The sequence below is a fragment of the Colobus angolensis genome, unplaced genomic scaffold (assembly GCF_000951035.1).
Source record: "Colobus angolensis palliatus isolate OR3802 unplaced genomic scaffold, Cang.pa_1.0 Scaffold418, whole genome shotgun sequence".
NCBI lineage: Eukaryota > Metazoa > Chordata > Mammalia > Primates > Cercopithecidae > Colobus > Colobus angolensis.
The window spans coordinates 1557113-1572745 of NW_012117577.1; the positions used below are offsets into that span (position 1 = coordinate 1557113).

Sequence of the window (15633 nt, forward strand, 5' to 3'; positions counted from 1 at the left end):
AGCCAGGATGGTCTCGATCTCCTGACCTTGTGATCCGCCCGTCTCGGCCTCCCAAAGTGCTGGGATTACAGGCTTGAGCCACCGCGCCCGGCCGTATTGTGTTCTTTATTTCAACCTTTGTATTTTTCTTCTTAATGTTTTCTTTTAGTTTGTATTAGTAATCTCTTCCTTTATCCATTGGGGGATATTTGTTATGTTACTTAAATTTTTTTGTCTGTCCCAATAATTCTGCTTCATGTCATATAATTCAGTGCATTGCCCTTCTCATAGTAGTGGTACTTATCTGGTTATTTTGGTTTGAGAGCTCCTTTTACCAGGGATGCCAACTTCTCTGCCTGGGAATTTGTACCGGACAAGGGCTAAAGCCCAGGCCACAGGTCCTGTACATCTGAGGGATTTAAAAAACGAAGGGAGGTGAGCCTCAGGCATCCCCAAACTACTCTGGTCCTTTTGCTTTGCTGCCACTCCCCCAAATGGCTCCTGCAGCTCTGGGGTTCATCTTTAGACTTACAAAGCAGCAACACTGGGAGGAGGTATTCTCCTCAGGTTGTAAGAGACCAACTGGGAGGTTGGAGGGGGTGGGCTCCCCACTCAGCCAAGCTTTTGCCGCCCCGATAATGATATTACCCCTCCAGCTCCTGACTCCCCATAGCCTGTGCTTTTTGAGCCAGTTTCTGTAGAGAAGAGGGGAAGGGGGTGGCAGTGATCCTCCTCAGGCAATGCTGGGACAACATGGTTGACATGCTTTAGTTTAGTAAGTGCTATAATGCAGGTCCTTTGGGGACATGGTGAAGTGGCACCGAGTCCAGACTTCGGATTGGGGCATCAGGGAGGACATGGGATGTTTGGGAACAGAAAGAGATTAGAAAGGGGATCTTCATAACTGGTAACTGGAATGCATGAGGGGAGTCCAGAGAGAGCAGCAGGGAGATTACTTAGGACTTGCGAAGACAGCAGTGGAGGAAACAAGGCCTGCAACATCTAAATGCATTGGCTCATATTTGAGAGATCGTTGTTCAGCTTGGTGTTGGCAGTCAGCACTTGAAGATGTGTGTCACTTGGAGACTCAAATTGAAGGAAGAGGATTGCTACTCAACAGCTACCTGTCTCTATTCCATCATCACTCTTGACCAGATTGCCTCACTTAGCCAGGACAGCTCTGGGGCAGTGGGAGTCCAAAACCTGAATTTTGTGCACTGCTGTCTCTGACTACTTTCAAGATCTTTTGTGCTCCCCCACCTTTGATAAAATAATCCTGTCGTTTGTGGTGGCTGCAGTAGCTGCCAGGCTTTTCTGCACTTTCCTTTCTGCCCTTCAAGCCGTCAAGCCCTGACTGCTGCAGACCTGTCTTTACCTGCAGCGTATCTACCTTTCTTCACATTTTAGAGCAGCTACCTGTAGTTAGTGTAACTGGAGCAGCGGGACTATGCCTTGCTGTGAAGCCTGCAGCCATTACAGAGGTCTTCAAGAAGGGGCGTGCTTACCCCTTCCAAAATCATGTTTCTTATTAAGTATATTTTTAAAGAAAGAATTGTATAGGGCTGTTTTTCTTCTGTGAGGTCTCTATGGGAGATAAATGGAGTGGGCGATGCTCAAGGGGTGACAGATTTTAGGTAAAAAAAAAAATGGTGCTGTGGTTTAGAAAGGGATGCTTTGTTGCAGGGGTTGGTGGTACCCTGATTCCCGTTCCCTTAGTGGGATTTGTATTGATGCAGTGGGTGTCTGGGGAGTGCTGGGGAGTTCATTTCTTGGATTGATCGGTAGAGAAATATTTTGTCATGGACCCAGGGAGCTGTACCCTCTGCCCCTTCTTTTGCCTGTGCCATCTTAAAAAAAGATTAAAATGCCATGTTCCTCAGATCATGACTTTATATTAGAAGCTCTTGAATTTTTTAACCTAAATGGAATGGGAATGAATATTTGATGACCATTAGTTAGGAAATCAAAAGGCTTATTTTTAAAAAAAGCTCAATGTATTGAACACAGTTACTATTATTTTTCTCTATCAAGATATGAATATTGGGAGTTCAATTTTAAAATCTTTTTATTTTGTAATAATGGTAGACTTATAGGAAATTGCAAACAATGTACAGGGAGGTCCTAGGGATGTGGTTAATTTTTGAAAAACACAAAAATAGCTTTACTGTATTTTCTGATTATGTGTAGATGATATATGGTCCTTAGAAAAATTCCAAACAGTACAAAACAATGTATGTGGAAAGTGAAAATTACTTGATATCCTACAAGCTGGAGATTATTATCATAATTGATATTTTTGACTTTTCTTCCTTACATTTCTTCAGACATATATAAAGACACCTACACCATTTGATATAAGTAGTTGTCTAAGAAGCATACGTTTCACAAAAGAACTCTTTTTAAGTAAGAGAAAGAAAAAAGAAACTGTTTCCTTTGGAGCTCTCTGCCTCGACTGTCAGCCCGAACTTTTGATGTTGTATTTATTTGATGATCTTGTCTCCCCTCCTGCATCTTTTTTTTTCTAAGTTGCAGACAAAAGGATAGTACAGTGCACACCCCCATGCCCTTTACCTAGATTGTGAATGGTTAATACGTCTTCTCCTTTGCTTCCCCCCCTTTGCATCTATAATTGTGAACAATGTTTTTGATAAACCATTTTAAAGTAAGTTGCAGAAATCCTGACACATCACCCTGCAATACTTCAACATGCAGCTCCGAAAAATAAGGACATTCTTCTTCAAAACTAAATAGATAATGGGTGTGTGGATTTCTTCAGTGTGTCATAATCCACACAGACTGCTCAAATTATTTCAAATTTAGCCAGTGGAAGATGACTCAAGATAGCTCCAGGGCGGAGTGAATATAATAGATAGATATTTACCTAAAACCTATGGGTACAGTATATCAAATCAGAGTCCCAAGACTCTGGCATCTCTCTTAGAGTCTCAAGTTCTTCATCTCAAAATACTTCTGATGAAGGCACTGCACATCTTCTCATTTCATCCTAGCAACGGTTATTATCCCCACTCTACAGATGAGGAAATTGAGGTCCAGGGAGGGTTAAGGGAGACCCAGGAAGGTCCAGGGTCACTCAGTGAATAAATGATGGAATGAGATTTTGAAACCCAAAGCCTATGGCCTTCACTGCCATGCTAATAATGTAGCGTATGTGTGACTGCATCAGTCTCACCTGGGGCAGACTAGCAGAAGGAAACATCAGCTTGGAAAAAATACGGAGGATTTACCTATTTATCTTCTCAAAATTACTTTCAGAAACTACCCTCAGTGGATTAGTCAGAGTCTAATTGCTTAAATAAAAATAGTCTAGGAATTCTTCAATAGATGTAAAGAAGTTAAGAAAAATTATTTTTGGCCAGGTGTGGTGGCTCATGCCTGTAATCCCAGCACCTTGGGAGGCTGAGGAAGGAGGATCACAAGGAGTTCAAGATCCACCTGGGCAACACAGCAAGACCCTGTCTCAATTTTTTAGAAATAAAAATATTTAGGAAAAATTAAAAGGAAAAAAAAGAAAAATCAACATTTTTAACATACATTTTTTGGGCCAGGCATCGTGGCTTATGCCTGTAATCCCAGCAGTTTGGAAGCCTGAGGCAGGCAGATTGCTTGAGCCCTGGAGTTTGAGACCAGTGTGGGCAACATAGTGAGACGCCTGTCTCTGTAAATTTTTTTTTATTTTAAAAATTATACAACCACATTTAGAAAAATTGAAATGTATGGGAAAAAAAGATCCTCGGCATCTCACCAATAGTCTTCCCAATTACTTGTGACATGTTTGTGAGTCTCTCTTTTTTTTTTAATGCTTTTTCATTCATGTATGTTTACTTAGATGTAATCAGAGCGTCTCTAAAATGTTGTCTCTTGCTTTTTACCTAGCAATCAAAATATAATTGTTGATTGTGAAAACATACTAGAACTTCCATTTCCATAAGAATTGATTATTAATTTTGTTAGAAATACCAAAATTGTTAGAAATAGATAATCCGTGCTGCGAAGGAAAGTCAGCATGGAGACAAAAGATCTCTCAGCAAGGCCATCTTTACTTTCTGCAGAAAGGGTGCTCAGTTGCATATGGAACAATGGCGGGAGCACATCTAACAAAGGAAAAGCAGACATATTTATCCCTTATGTATTTGGGTTGTCTTTACTGCTGTGTCCTGCATCCATTGGCTGGAGTGGCGCCTCACAATTTTTTTTTTTTTTTTTTTTTGAGACGGAGTCTTGCTCTGTCCCCCCGGCTGGAGTGCAGTGGCCGGATCTCAGCTCACTGCAAGCTCCGCCTCCTGGGTTTACGCCATTCTCCTGCCTCAGCCTCCGGAGTAGCTGGGACTACAGTCTTAAACTGATACCTGATTTGCTAATAGCCTAAAACTTTCCTAAATAGTTAAGTGCAAGGAAGAACAAAGAAGTTGCTTATGAAAGGTTTGAGGAAGCAATAACATTTCCAAATAAGGAAGAGGCATAGGCTGTGAGCTGGAACGTGCCTATGAGCACGTCTAACAGTTACATAGGATAGGACTTAACAAAGAGTTACTAGCACAAAGCAAGGAGGCTTGAAGAAAGTTAGTCTTTTAAAGAAACTATTATTTCTAACACTTATGATTTATTCGTTAACAAGAAGGGGAACTTTGAAGAGGAAACTTTTTACTTTCTACAATTTTTATTCTATTTTAAAAAGTAGTCAGGATAAACATGTAATAAGTTCTCAGGGGAAAGGGTGGTCTAGAGGGAAGGCCCGATGTGTAAATAGTTACTCTGTAAGGGTAGGAGACTACACAATGTACAGTGGAAGCACAGAGGAAGGGCAAATAATGGTTATATCTTGGGGAAATAGTTACATAACAAGGTGAGATTTGAACTGATTTTTTTTTTTTAAAAAAGCATCAATATGACTTTACAGAGGATGGAGAAAAGGATTCCTGTAAAAGGTGAAGAGTGCACAAAGTCAGGGAGGTGGGCAAACACCTTAATCTGGCTGGGTGGGGGCAGTTGGAATTCAGGAGACCAGAGGGACTTAGATAGCCAATGAGACCGGGCAGGTGGGCAGTGGCTAGATGGTGGGTGTGGGTCTAGATTGCTGTGTGAAAAGGGGTAGTTTGTAGACTAGAGCTATTAAAGCCATTGGATAATTTTGAGCAGCGGCCTTCTTGGGTCTCATTTGCATTGTAAACAGTTCCCTCTGGTGGCAGTGTGGAGGATAGATTGCATCTGAGAATGACAAGAGTCCAGAAAGGGATGTGTTAAGAGGATGTGGATGGCATCAAGAGATATCTGAAATAGGGGCTATGGTATGTGGTAAGTTTACACCTTTAGTATACAGATTACAAGAATGTTAGGTGTATTAGCAACTTCTAGAAGTAGGTGATATTTTTCTTGTTTAACATCCGGGATAATGTCTAGAGAGGCATGTATGGTTGTGCAGGTTGCTCACTGCACAACAGTGCCTGGCCAAAGGGTGGGGGTGAAATCTTGACCCAGTTCTGTTTGCCAAGCCGCAAACCTAATGGACCATTTCCACCCAGAGGAAGTTCTATTTTCTAAATTGCACAAAGGCAGTATGACTAACAGCAGCCCCTGTAACATCCCCAATAGTAATTACGCTTTTTGAGGTTAGGCCTACTTTTATTCTTTAGAATAAGCAATGGGATAAAATATCAAGACACCAGGAGGCAGAGATCAGCCCAAATCCCCATTATTCTCTCTACCAATGACAGTTTGTCAAAAACACAGATTTCTGGGCACTATCCCCAGGATTCTGATCCAGAAGTCCAGGCAGGAACCTGCATTTTTTAAGAGACACAGTAGCTGAGTCTGTTGTACATACTTTGTTACACCTAAGCATTATAATTTTGGGGAACCGTTTATTTACAGTGTAGTGGTATTATTATTCAGGTGTGAGATACTGGTTTTCATGTGAGGTCTTTGGTTAGTTGTCCAGTCAGTACAGGCCTCCTTGTGGTTTATTTTCACTTTTTGAGTTTTTGAATTGTTTGTACATTAAAACTAGACTGACTATTACCAGGGTTATTTCAGCCCTTTCAATCTGCTACCCCCTACCCCCATCATCCCTTGCCCCTGGGGTCTTTTTTTTTTTCTTTTCCATAATAAGCCAAAGTCCATGATCGAATTGATGGGAGAATAAAGTGATATCTTTATGTGCGGTTAAACAAGTTTTTTCCTAGAGTAACCATGTTACTCTAGGAAAACCATTGTCTTAGGAGTTTATGCTCTGAGTTCATTCACTTGAATAGTACTGTCACTATCAAACATAAGGTTGGAATGTTTGTTTCTATTAATCATACAGTGGAATTTAAATACAATATTGCTTTTCTCTTTTTAAAAATGTACTCTGCTTAGAATTATTTTGGTGGAAAACTCTCTGCTCAAGGGAAAATGCCTTGGATTGAATATAATCATGAAAAAGTTTCTGGCACAGAATTCATAATTGACTTTCTGGAAGAGAAACTTGGAGTGAATTTAAACAAAAACCTTGGCCCTCATGAAAGAGCCATCTCCAGAGCGGTGACCAAGATGGTGGAGGAGCACTTCTACTGGTGAGTCCCCTCTGGAGTGTCCCTGTCCTTTCGAAGTAAGCCTCAAGTTCTGTTTCACTTTTCAGATCCTCTTTATACCTTTTCAACAGTTTTCTACCTTAACAGTTTCGGATGAAATGAGTGGCTCAGTCATCAAAGTTGTTATGACCGTTAAGTTTCTGGTTACCTAGACCAGGGGTCAGCAAATCATTTCTGTGTAGGACCAGCCAGCAAATATTTTAGGCTTTGCTGGCTGTACGTCTCTTTTGCAGCTAGTCAGCTCTGCTGTTTTGTCACAGAAGCAGCTATAGAGAGTATGCCAACAAATGAGCATGACCATGTTCCACTCAAACTTTATTATGGGTACTGAAACTTGAATTTCATGTAATGTACCATATCCTTCTTTTGATTTTTGTCAACCATTTAACAATGTAAAAACTTCTTAGCCTGTGGACTATAATTTGATGGGCCTTGATCTAGACTAGAACTCACTGAGTTGAGGAAGATAGTTCAATTGATTGGACTCAGGGCTTTTTACCAATACTGTATAAACTGTTGAATTAAAGTAATATTATGTCAGAGACTCAGAGGAGGGAATGGAAGACTAAGTCAAGATAAAATTCCTAGGGTCAGTTGTCCATAGATAACAAGAGCTTCTCTGTATTCCAGGAGTAAAGCATACTACTCCTTTCTGGATTTTCTTTGGCTTGATTGCACTAGGTTGTATTCCCCAAGTTTGAAGCATCACACGAGTTGATGAGTTTTCCCTGTTCTGTTTTTTGTAGCCTTGAGCTGGCAGTGGTACCATGTGATTATTAAGCAGTTATGGTTCTTGCTTTACAAACTCATTAGTCATCTGGTTTTTAAAATTTTTCTTTCATCCATTTTCTGGAGTTTCTGCACCTTTCTCTACACCCCAATAGCTAGAGAAAGTTTCTCTTGATTTCTGCAAACTTTATCTTTTTCCAAAGATTAAATTAAGAATTGTTAAGCCCACCGTTTTTGGCATTCATTGTTATCTGCAGGCAGATGCTGACCCAGTAGCTTTTATTAAACCTCTCCCGCTGAGTGATATCCTCAGTGTGGGGTTGATTGGAGAAGATTCTTCCTCTTCCTCCTCTCCCTATTTCATTTATTCCCTCTCTTTGTAAATGGAGAACTTGCTGTTCCTATCTCTCGGATTTTAAGTGACCCTCTTCTTTTTCTCCTTTTACTTTTGATTCTTGCCCAGTTTATTCCAGGGCTGACCTAAGCTCCACTTCTACCCCCTCCTTGCTAAAGTGGTGATAGAGTGGGGAGCAAGGAGGGGGCTGGGGAGAGGCTGAAGACAGGGGTACAGATCAGTATGGAAGTAATCAGACTCAGTGTTCATGGAACGAACCTGGTCTTTTCCTTGTAATAGTGGTGGGGAACTGCTGGGGCTCCCCTCCCAAAGTGTGCAGCAGTCACAGTGGAACCAGAATGCATGACTGCGTCTGACATGCATAGCTTCCAGGAAAAACTTAGCTTCTGAGAAAAGCCTCGCGAAGAGCCCATCACACTTGCTTACTAGGCTCCAGTCAGTTCTGCTGCTATGAAGGGAAAGGAAGGACCCGCACAAGGCCACTTGACCCATGTGCCTTCCCTCGACATCAGCCCTCCAAGGCACTTCCTCATTTGATTGATGGGCCCATTGATTGCCAGAGCTGTCGCTTTGTTAGCTGTCTGAAAAGCTGAAAGCCATACATTTTAGTTGTCACTTTGGCTACAACTCTTTGATTTCCATAATGGTTTAGAAAATATGTATTCCCATTAGAAAGTTTTTGACCCAGCAACATTTCCAGCTACCACACATTACTACTTTTTGTTCTGTGTGTGTGTACATATCATTTTATATAACTCTATTCCCTGCTAAAAGTTCATCCTTCCCTGACCTTTCCATCTCTCCCTTCACCAGCCCCGAGCTGATACTCCATGTGGGGTGGAGTGTGGGCGGGGTGAGGGGTGGGGGCGAGAGTTGGGAGGTGGTACCCCATGGGAAAGGATCTTAATTTTGTGGACTGCAAATTCCCAAAGGCTTGGGGATCTGTTTGGGTCATATGTAGACTCTTCTAAGGACAATTTTATTTCTCTAATTCACTGTTTAATTTGAAAAATGTTGGAGGAGTTAGCTATTATTTCTTGCTTATGTCTTCTCAATGGTTAATTTGAGGAAAAAACAGTGAAGGTGGGAGGAAAGGTCTTGACTGAGATGCACATATCTAATAAACTTTCAAAGCAACGCTGCTAATTCCCACAGTTCCATTTAGTCCCTAGTAGCAAAAGGAAAAACAAATCTGTTTCTTAAGGTTCTCAAGCCTTTAGCCAACTTCTTGCTTTGGGGAAACCCTGAAGAGACTTTAAGAGAGCTCTAAATCCCAATGGAGAAAAGACCCTCCTTTCCCCTTCCCCCGGGCAGAGAATCTTCAGATACTCTTCCCTCAGGTGCCTCCCCTCCTCCCCTCTTCTGGTTCCAAGGCCACACACAAAATGTCTACCTGTGGAAGCTGAGGCCCAGCATATAGTGATCTGACCAAAATATGTAGGAAAATATTACAGGTATGAGCTTTCCATGATATCTTGTTAAGTTCTAACAGTCAGTGAGCTCCTAGGTTGTGTCTATACTCACAGAGCCAGGAGAGGAAATTTAATAAACCTACCTTGTTTGACTCAATAGATTCAATTATGTGGAGTTTTCATATGTTTATTTTGGCCTGAAACCTTAAAAACACCCCAGGCATGATTTTATGAAAAGCAAAGGCAGTGGAAAGCTAGCATTGTTGTGTTACATCACATAATTCCAAAACTGTTTTAGGTCTATTCAAATAAACACACTCAACTCTAAAGTGGCTTTTCTTCCACTTGAAATCTATACACTGATGTCCCCCTTGCATTATAAAAACTATTATTGAAGATCGTGAACACAGTTTTAAAAAATCCCCTTTGTTCTACTGAATGCTTAAGTACAGAGAACCTGGTGTAAAGAGAAGTCAGCTTGACACAGGGTCACATTACTGGAATGAAACTGATTTTGGGTAACACACACTACAGCTTCTTCATTGTAACATACTGCCCCTTTGGGGATGTCAGCGAGCGTCTTCAGAGTCTTTCAATCCCATATGAGTATCATTTTCACACTATCTAGTTATTTATAATATTTTCCCCCATAAGAATATAGGCATTAGGGCCAGTCATGGTGGCTCATGCTTGTAATCTCAGCACTTTGTAAAGCTGTGGTGGGAGGACTCCTTGAGCCCAGGAGTTCGAGATCACCCTGGGCAACATGGCAAAACCCTTTCTCTACAAAACAGCCAGGTGTGGTGGCACACATCGGTAGTCCCAGCTACTTGGGAGACTGAGGCGGGAGGACCTTTTGAGCCCAGGAGTTCAAGGCTGCAGTGAGCCGTGATCGCGCCACTGCACTACATCCTGGGCAACAGAGTGGGACCATGTCTCTAAAAAAATTAACAAAAATTAATTGTTCTAATGCCTGTGTGTGTGTGCACATGCGTGTGCGTGAACGCACGCACACACACAGGCATAAGAACAGTGAATTCAAGCTCGCTTCTAGGTTAGCCATAATTTTAAAATTTTGAGTGTAGTTCAGGAGATGGGATACTTTCATGAATTGACTTAACCAAGAAGATCTTTTCTAAAAGCCAAGAGACTACTCTTTCTGATGATAGCTTGGTTCATATGTTCTCCTTTTCTTTCTTTTCTCCCCACCCCAGTTTTAGATGTAGTGAGGGCCCCTGTTTGGAGGGGTTGATCTAATGCTTGTGAAACTTGGTGAAACTACAGAAACATATCATATGCTCCTATGTTCTTGAGTAGATATTCAGAGTATAAGCAAAAGAAAGCAAGGATGTAGCCCTATGCAGAGAAAGGCGTGCTCATGATTTGGAAGTCCAGGTGTTGATACTCAGTCATCAGATTGGAGTTTGTTATGGGTTCCCACTTAATAAATATTCATTTCTATCATGGGCCAGGTATTAAGTTATAATGTGTGATATCTTCATTAAAATATCAGGGGTCAGCTTCTCTTTGACTATTTTCTTGTTCACCTTTAAACATTTTTGAGCACGTTTTGTTCCTCTGTTCTAAGATAGTCTTTTAAAAAAATCTCTTTGACCCCATTTTTGCAGAAGAGATTAGATACATTCGTTGTGATAAGGAAATTGAGTATTTCAACTTCTTGAAATAGATTCTCAAAATGATAGATTAATTGTTAAGCCTTGTCTGCTTTCCAAATTGACCCTCCCTGTCCTCTGCTGTTAATGATTCATGATTCCTTTTGCAATGGGCCTCCTCCCAGTGGAGAGTGAAGAGCTGTGGATTTCAAGAGAAAATTGGCAGCCCCTTCTTCATTTTCCATAGGCACATCTCTTTGTCTCTTTTCCCATTTTTCTATGTATGTGTCATCCCTTAGAAACACTACTTAGCAGTAGCTGGCTCAAAAGCAAAGCCTTTTTTCGTTTAATCAATAATTCATTATTTCTGCAAACTTAATGAATGTTAGTGGCCAGGATGGTATGTACACTTGTTATCAAGTGATTCAAAGGCTGGAGGGAGACATCAAGCCTTTGCAGTGGTTAGTGCTGGAGAAGGGTTTGAAGAACCAAGGGAAGGCAGCCAGCTACTACTGGAGAGAAGGGGGGAAGGCTTTGCGGAGGAGGTATTGTCAAAATGGAATCCAAGGACAGTTGGAGTGGCAGATGAAGGGGCTGGTGGTAGGGAAAGATTAGGATGTCTAGGCAGAGGGAGCAACATCTGCAGAAATTTAGAGGAAAGAAGGAAGCATTTGGGGAGTATATTAGGCCGTTTGGGCTGCCATAACAGAATACCTTCGACTGGGTGGCTCATAAAGGACAGAAGTTTATCTCTCATGGCTCCAGAGTCTGGTGAGTCCATGATTAAAGCATCAGTAGATTTGGTGTCTGGTGAGGGCCAGCTTCCTGGTTCATAGATGGTCATCTTTCTCACTGTAACCTCATATGGTGGAAGGGGCAAGGCAGCTCTCTGGGGTCTCTTTTATAAGGGCACTAGTCCCATTTATGAGGGCTCCACCCTTATGACCTAATCATATCCCAAAGGTCCCTCCACATACCAACATACTAGGGGTTAGATTTCAACACATGAATTTTAGAGGGACATGAATGTTCAGTCTATAGCAGGGAGGTTCATGTAATTCTCTATGGCTTGTGCATAGGGTGCATGGGAGTCAGTGCTGGGAGATGGGGCCCGAGAAGGGCCAGGTCATAGAGGGGTTAGACTGGGGGAGGGGCTGGCATGCCATACAAAGGAGCTGTGGAGAGTTAATGAATGACTCTAAGAAGCATTAGTGTTATGATTAGGTTTGTGTTTAGGAAGCTCTTTGTATACACCGGAGCAAATGGATTTCTGAAGGGCCTTGAGGGGATGTCAGGGGACCTGGTAGGAGGCCATGTTCCTTGTAGTTAAGAAATAATGAAGGGCTGAACTGCAGTGTTTATGGAGTTGGAGAAAGGGCAAATTCACAGGGTGACTGGCTGTCAGGAGTGAGGGAGAGGGGGCAGTGAAGAATAACTCCTGGGATTCTGGCTTGGGCAAGGAGAATCAGGTTTGAATGGAACAAAGATGATGAGTGCAATTTTGGAAATGTTGGTTTGCAGTTCTTGAGGGTCTTCCACATAGGATCCATGGATCTCAGGAGAGAGGGCTGGGTATGGGAGACATGAGTGTAAAGTAATAGGTGTGAGTTAGATGGCTCCACGAGTGTGGAGTAGGAAGATAGGAGGAATGAAGATAGAGATCCTGGGAATATGTAAGGGGTGGAAGGAAAAACAGTAGAGGTCTAAGCTAAGGGGATGTTCCAAGAAAGAGGCTAATAGTGTCAGATACCTTAGAGAGTGCGAGAATATAGAAAGATGGTTTATTTAGATGTTGCACTGTTGACTTGGACAAGAGTGATTTTGGTGGAGTAGTTGGGATAGAGGCTCCTACCATGTGAACAGAGTTTTCAAGAACCTTGGCTGTGAGAGGAGGTGGATTCTTGTTTGCAATAACATGGAAACATATACCATGTGATGTCTTCTATGTGTGGTAGTTGATTTAGGAATCTGTGAAGCAAATATTTTCTTTGGTATTTAAAGTTTATACACATTTCACTGGCCTCAGCCCTTAAAGACCTGCCTGACCCTCGTTTACTTCTCTTCCCTGACACTGGTCGATCATATTGGGCACAGAGAGTGAAAGAGAGGAAGAAAAATCAAGAGCAAGATAGAAGGAGAAGAGAGGAAGACCAGTTTCTGAAGTTACTTCTAGCTGTGAAATTCTGAATCAAGCCAGTGTTTCTTCTTCTGTGTCCTGCATTCAGCCTGCTGCAGGTAGAGAACCCCACACCATTGCACTGGCGGAGACTCCTCCCTGCCAAGAACAGAACAGCTGCCTCTCCCTTCGTGCCTGCTGCTCCTAAAACTCTCTACACTGCAATGTTTTCACCTTGTGTGTGCGCCCTCATTTCCCATGCTGTGGAGGAAGCTGAAGTCATCAGACAGGAACTCTAAACTCTGTAGCCCCTCACCCATTACAACACTCTGTCTTTCTGAAGCACAGAGAAATATGCCCCTACTTCTCTCCAAGCTGCCTCTTTCAGCCTGGCCTTCACATCTTCTAACTTGCCCTTGAACTGTGGTTTCCTCAACACTCTAGATACTTCCTAAGGAGACCTCATCTCCTCTCACAGCTTTTAAACCACCACCAACATGCCCTTGCTCACCAGTTCTCTCTCTGGAGTCTCAACCTATCTCCTGAGTTCTCAGCCTTCTAGACATCTTTCACTTAGGGGTTCCGTGGGAGCTTCAAATGCTACAGGTTAACTAATCTTTCATCATCCAAATATATTCTACCTTGTACAATTTAGTATTGGTTAATGGTATTACCATCCACTCAAACTATCATTTTAGGAGAAAATGCCTAATTTCTCCTTACCCATAAATCTTTACATCCATTGTAGTCCAGTAGACTCTTTTCCTTCTGTCGCAGTGTTTCTCCTATGGATTCCTTCTACCTTTGCCTCACGCAGTGCATCATCTCTTGCCTGGTCTGATAACTGGCCTTCGTGCCAGCATTTTCTCCACCTTCCAGTTCTTCCTTTACATTGCCACAAATATGACTATGTTTCTTGTCTGTTTAAAGCCTTCCAGCAGTTAACCTTTCCTTTTGGAATAAAGTTCAGCTCCCTTTCCTCAGGCCTGTCCTGACTAGCCCTTTCTTGCGCCTCCAGCCTCACCTCTTCCGGGCTTCCCCAAATGCAGCCTGTACCCACGTGCCCCTTACAGAAGTTCTTGCAGTTCGTCAGGCAGCCGACGCTCTTCATGTGCACACCTTCACCCTCTTCTCTGCCCGGTGAGCTTGATCAGTTACGCTTATGATCAAACCTGTGTAATTTGTCTACAAAGGATTTTTTTCCCCTTCTAACCTGTCAGCTTAGAGCCACACATTCCGCATTTTTACACTTTAGATGCTTTTCATATGCTATTATTACTTGATCATGTTCAATTTAGAGTGATTTAGTTTTATCCTAAGACCATTGACTTCCAAAATGGTAAAAGGTTGTGTAACTCTTTTGTTTGTGAATGTAGACCTAGTACAATTAGAATCAAAGTGCTGAATTATTCTAATGGAATGTGAAAATTGCCACCTTAATTACTGCAGGTGTGAAAAAAGGAGTAAGTAGGAAAGCATTTCGTTTCCATGTCTATATAGAATTTACTAGAAAAAATGAGAGATATTCTGTATTGAAAAATCAATGGAATGCTCTGACTATACACATTAATTAGTCACTATTGTGATGTACTTCTTCCTGTTTTGGGGAAAAACTATTTCTTGATTCTTTAGTACTTTATTTTGGGAGACTTACTGAAAGAGGCACACAAAGCTTTCTAATCAGATTTGTGGGCATTCTTTTAACAAGGTGGTCAAGAACAGCTATGGCTACTGCACAGGGAGTATGTTGAAATTGGCTGTAAGACTTTTTGGTAAAAATCAGGAATCCAGCAATTTTAGAGAAATCTATTCCTTATTTTATTTGTTTTTAGAACAGAGAACCCTTACAGAACAGAACTATATAAAATGATCAAAATGCCTTTTTTTTTACCCTTGAGGTGGAAAACAGCATTTCATTGTAGCCGTGATTTACTATCATTCCTTGAGTTCTCTCTCAAAATATTTTTCAGCCCTTTGATTTAAAAAAAAAAAAAAAACCTTAAAAAAAACGCAGCATTCTGGCTGTGCCACTTTCCAATTGCATGAATTTCTTTTTATTTCTAAATTTTTATTTATTGATTGCAGTTTGTCCGGCAGCTGACGCTCCTCATGTGCACACCTTCACCCTCTGCTTATTGATACAGTGGTCCCACTATGTGTTGCTCAGGTCGGCCTCAAACTCCTGGGCCCAAGCGATCCTCCTGCCTTGCCCTATCGAGTAGCTGGGACTACAGGCATGTACCACCACACCTGGCTTCTGAATTTTTTGAAGTGGCCTTTACTGCTGTATCAGCCAGTACTAAGAGTAGAGGTGATTGCCAATACATCTTTTATTACTCATCAGGGAGGAAAAATGAAAATGTCTTATGCCTGTACTCCCACACAGCTACATTCTCTTCAGCCTTTGGTAGAAAACCCTTTGAGTTTCTATCTATCAACACTATTAGCCATAAAAAAAATTCTTCGGGAGGCTGAGGCAGGAGAATGGCGTAAACCCGGGAGGCGGAGCTTGCAGTGAGCTGAGATCCGGCCACTGCACTCCAGCCTGAGCGACAGAGTGAGACTCCGTCTCAAAAAAAACAAAAACAAAAACAAAAACAAACAAACAAACAAAAATTCTTGCCGTTTGGAGAATAAAATCAGCAAAGACCTGGGTGTGGTGGCCAGCAAAATATTTGAACAGTGAACAGCTGCTGGCCCCTCCATACGGATCACACTGTTTTCAGGAGCACTTGAATGAGCAAGTTTACCACTAGGATCACCTAGACAGGAAAAAGGATTCAGCCAAGTTCCATTAGCAGTTGTGTTCCCTTTAGAGTTCTTGAGAACAAACTGAGGT

At 41.9% G+C, this 15633-nt stretch overlaps 1 protein-coding gene across 2 annotated transcripts in view; it reads left to right on the forward strand.

Moving 5' to 3' along the window:
• The window catches only part of FAXC (failed axon connections homolog (Drosophila)), a 74878-nt gene that overhangs the window by 14125 nt on the left and 45120 nt on the right, over positions 1–15633 (forward strand). For both annotated transcript variants that reach the window (XM_011956448.1, XM_011956447.1), the window contains one exon: positions 6355–6551. In XM_011956448.1, the coding sequence (XP_011811838.1) occupies positions 6355–6551 (197 nt within the window). The remainder of the gene's footprint in view (positions 1–6354; positions 6552–15633) is intronic.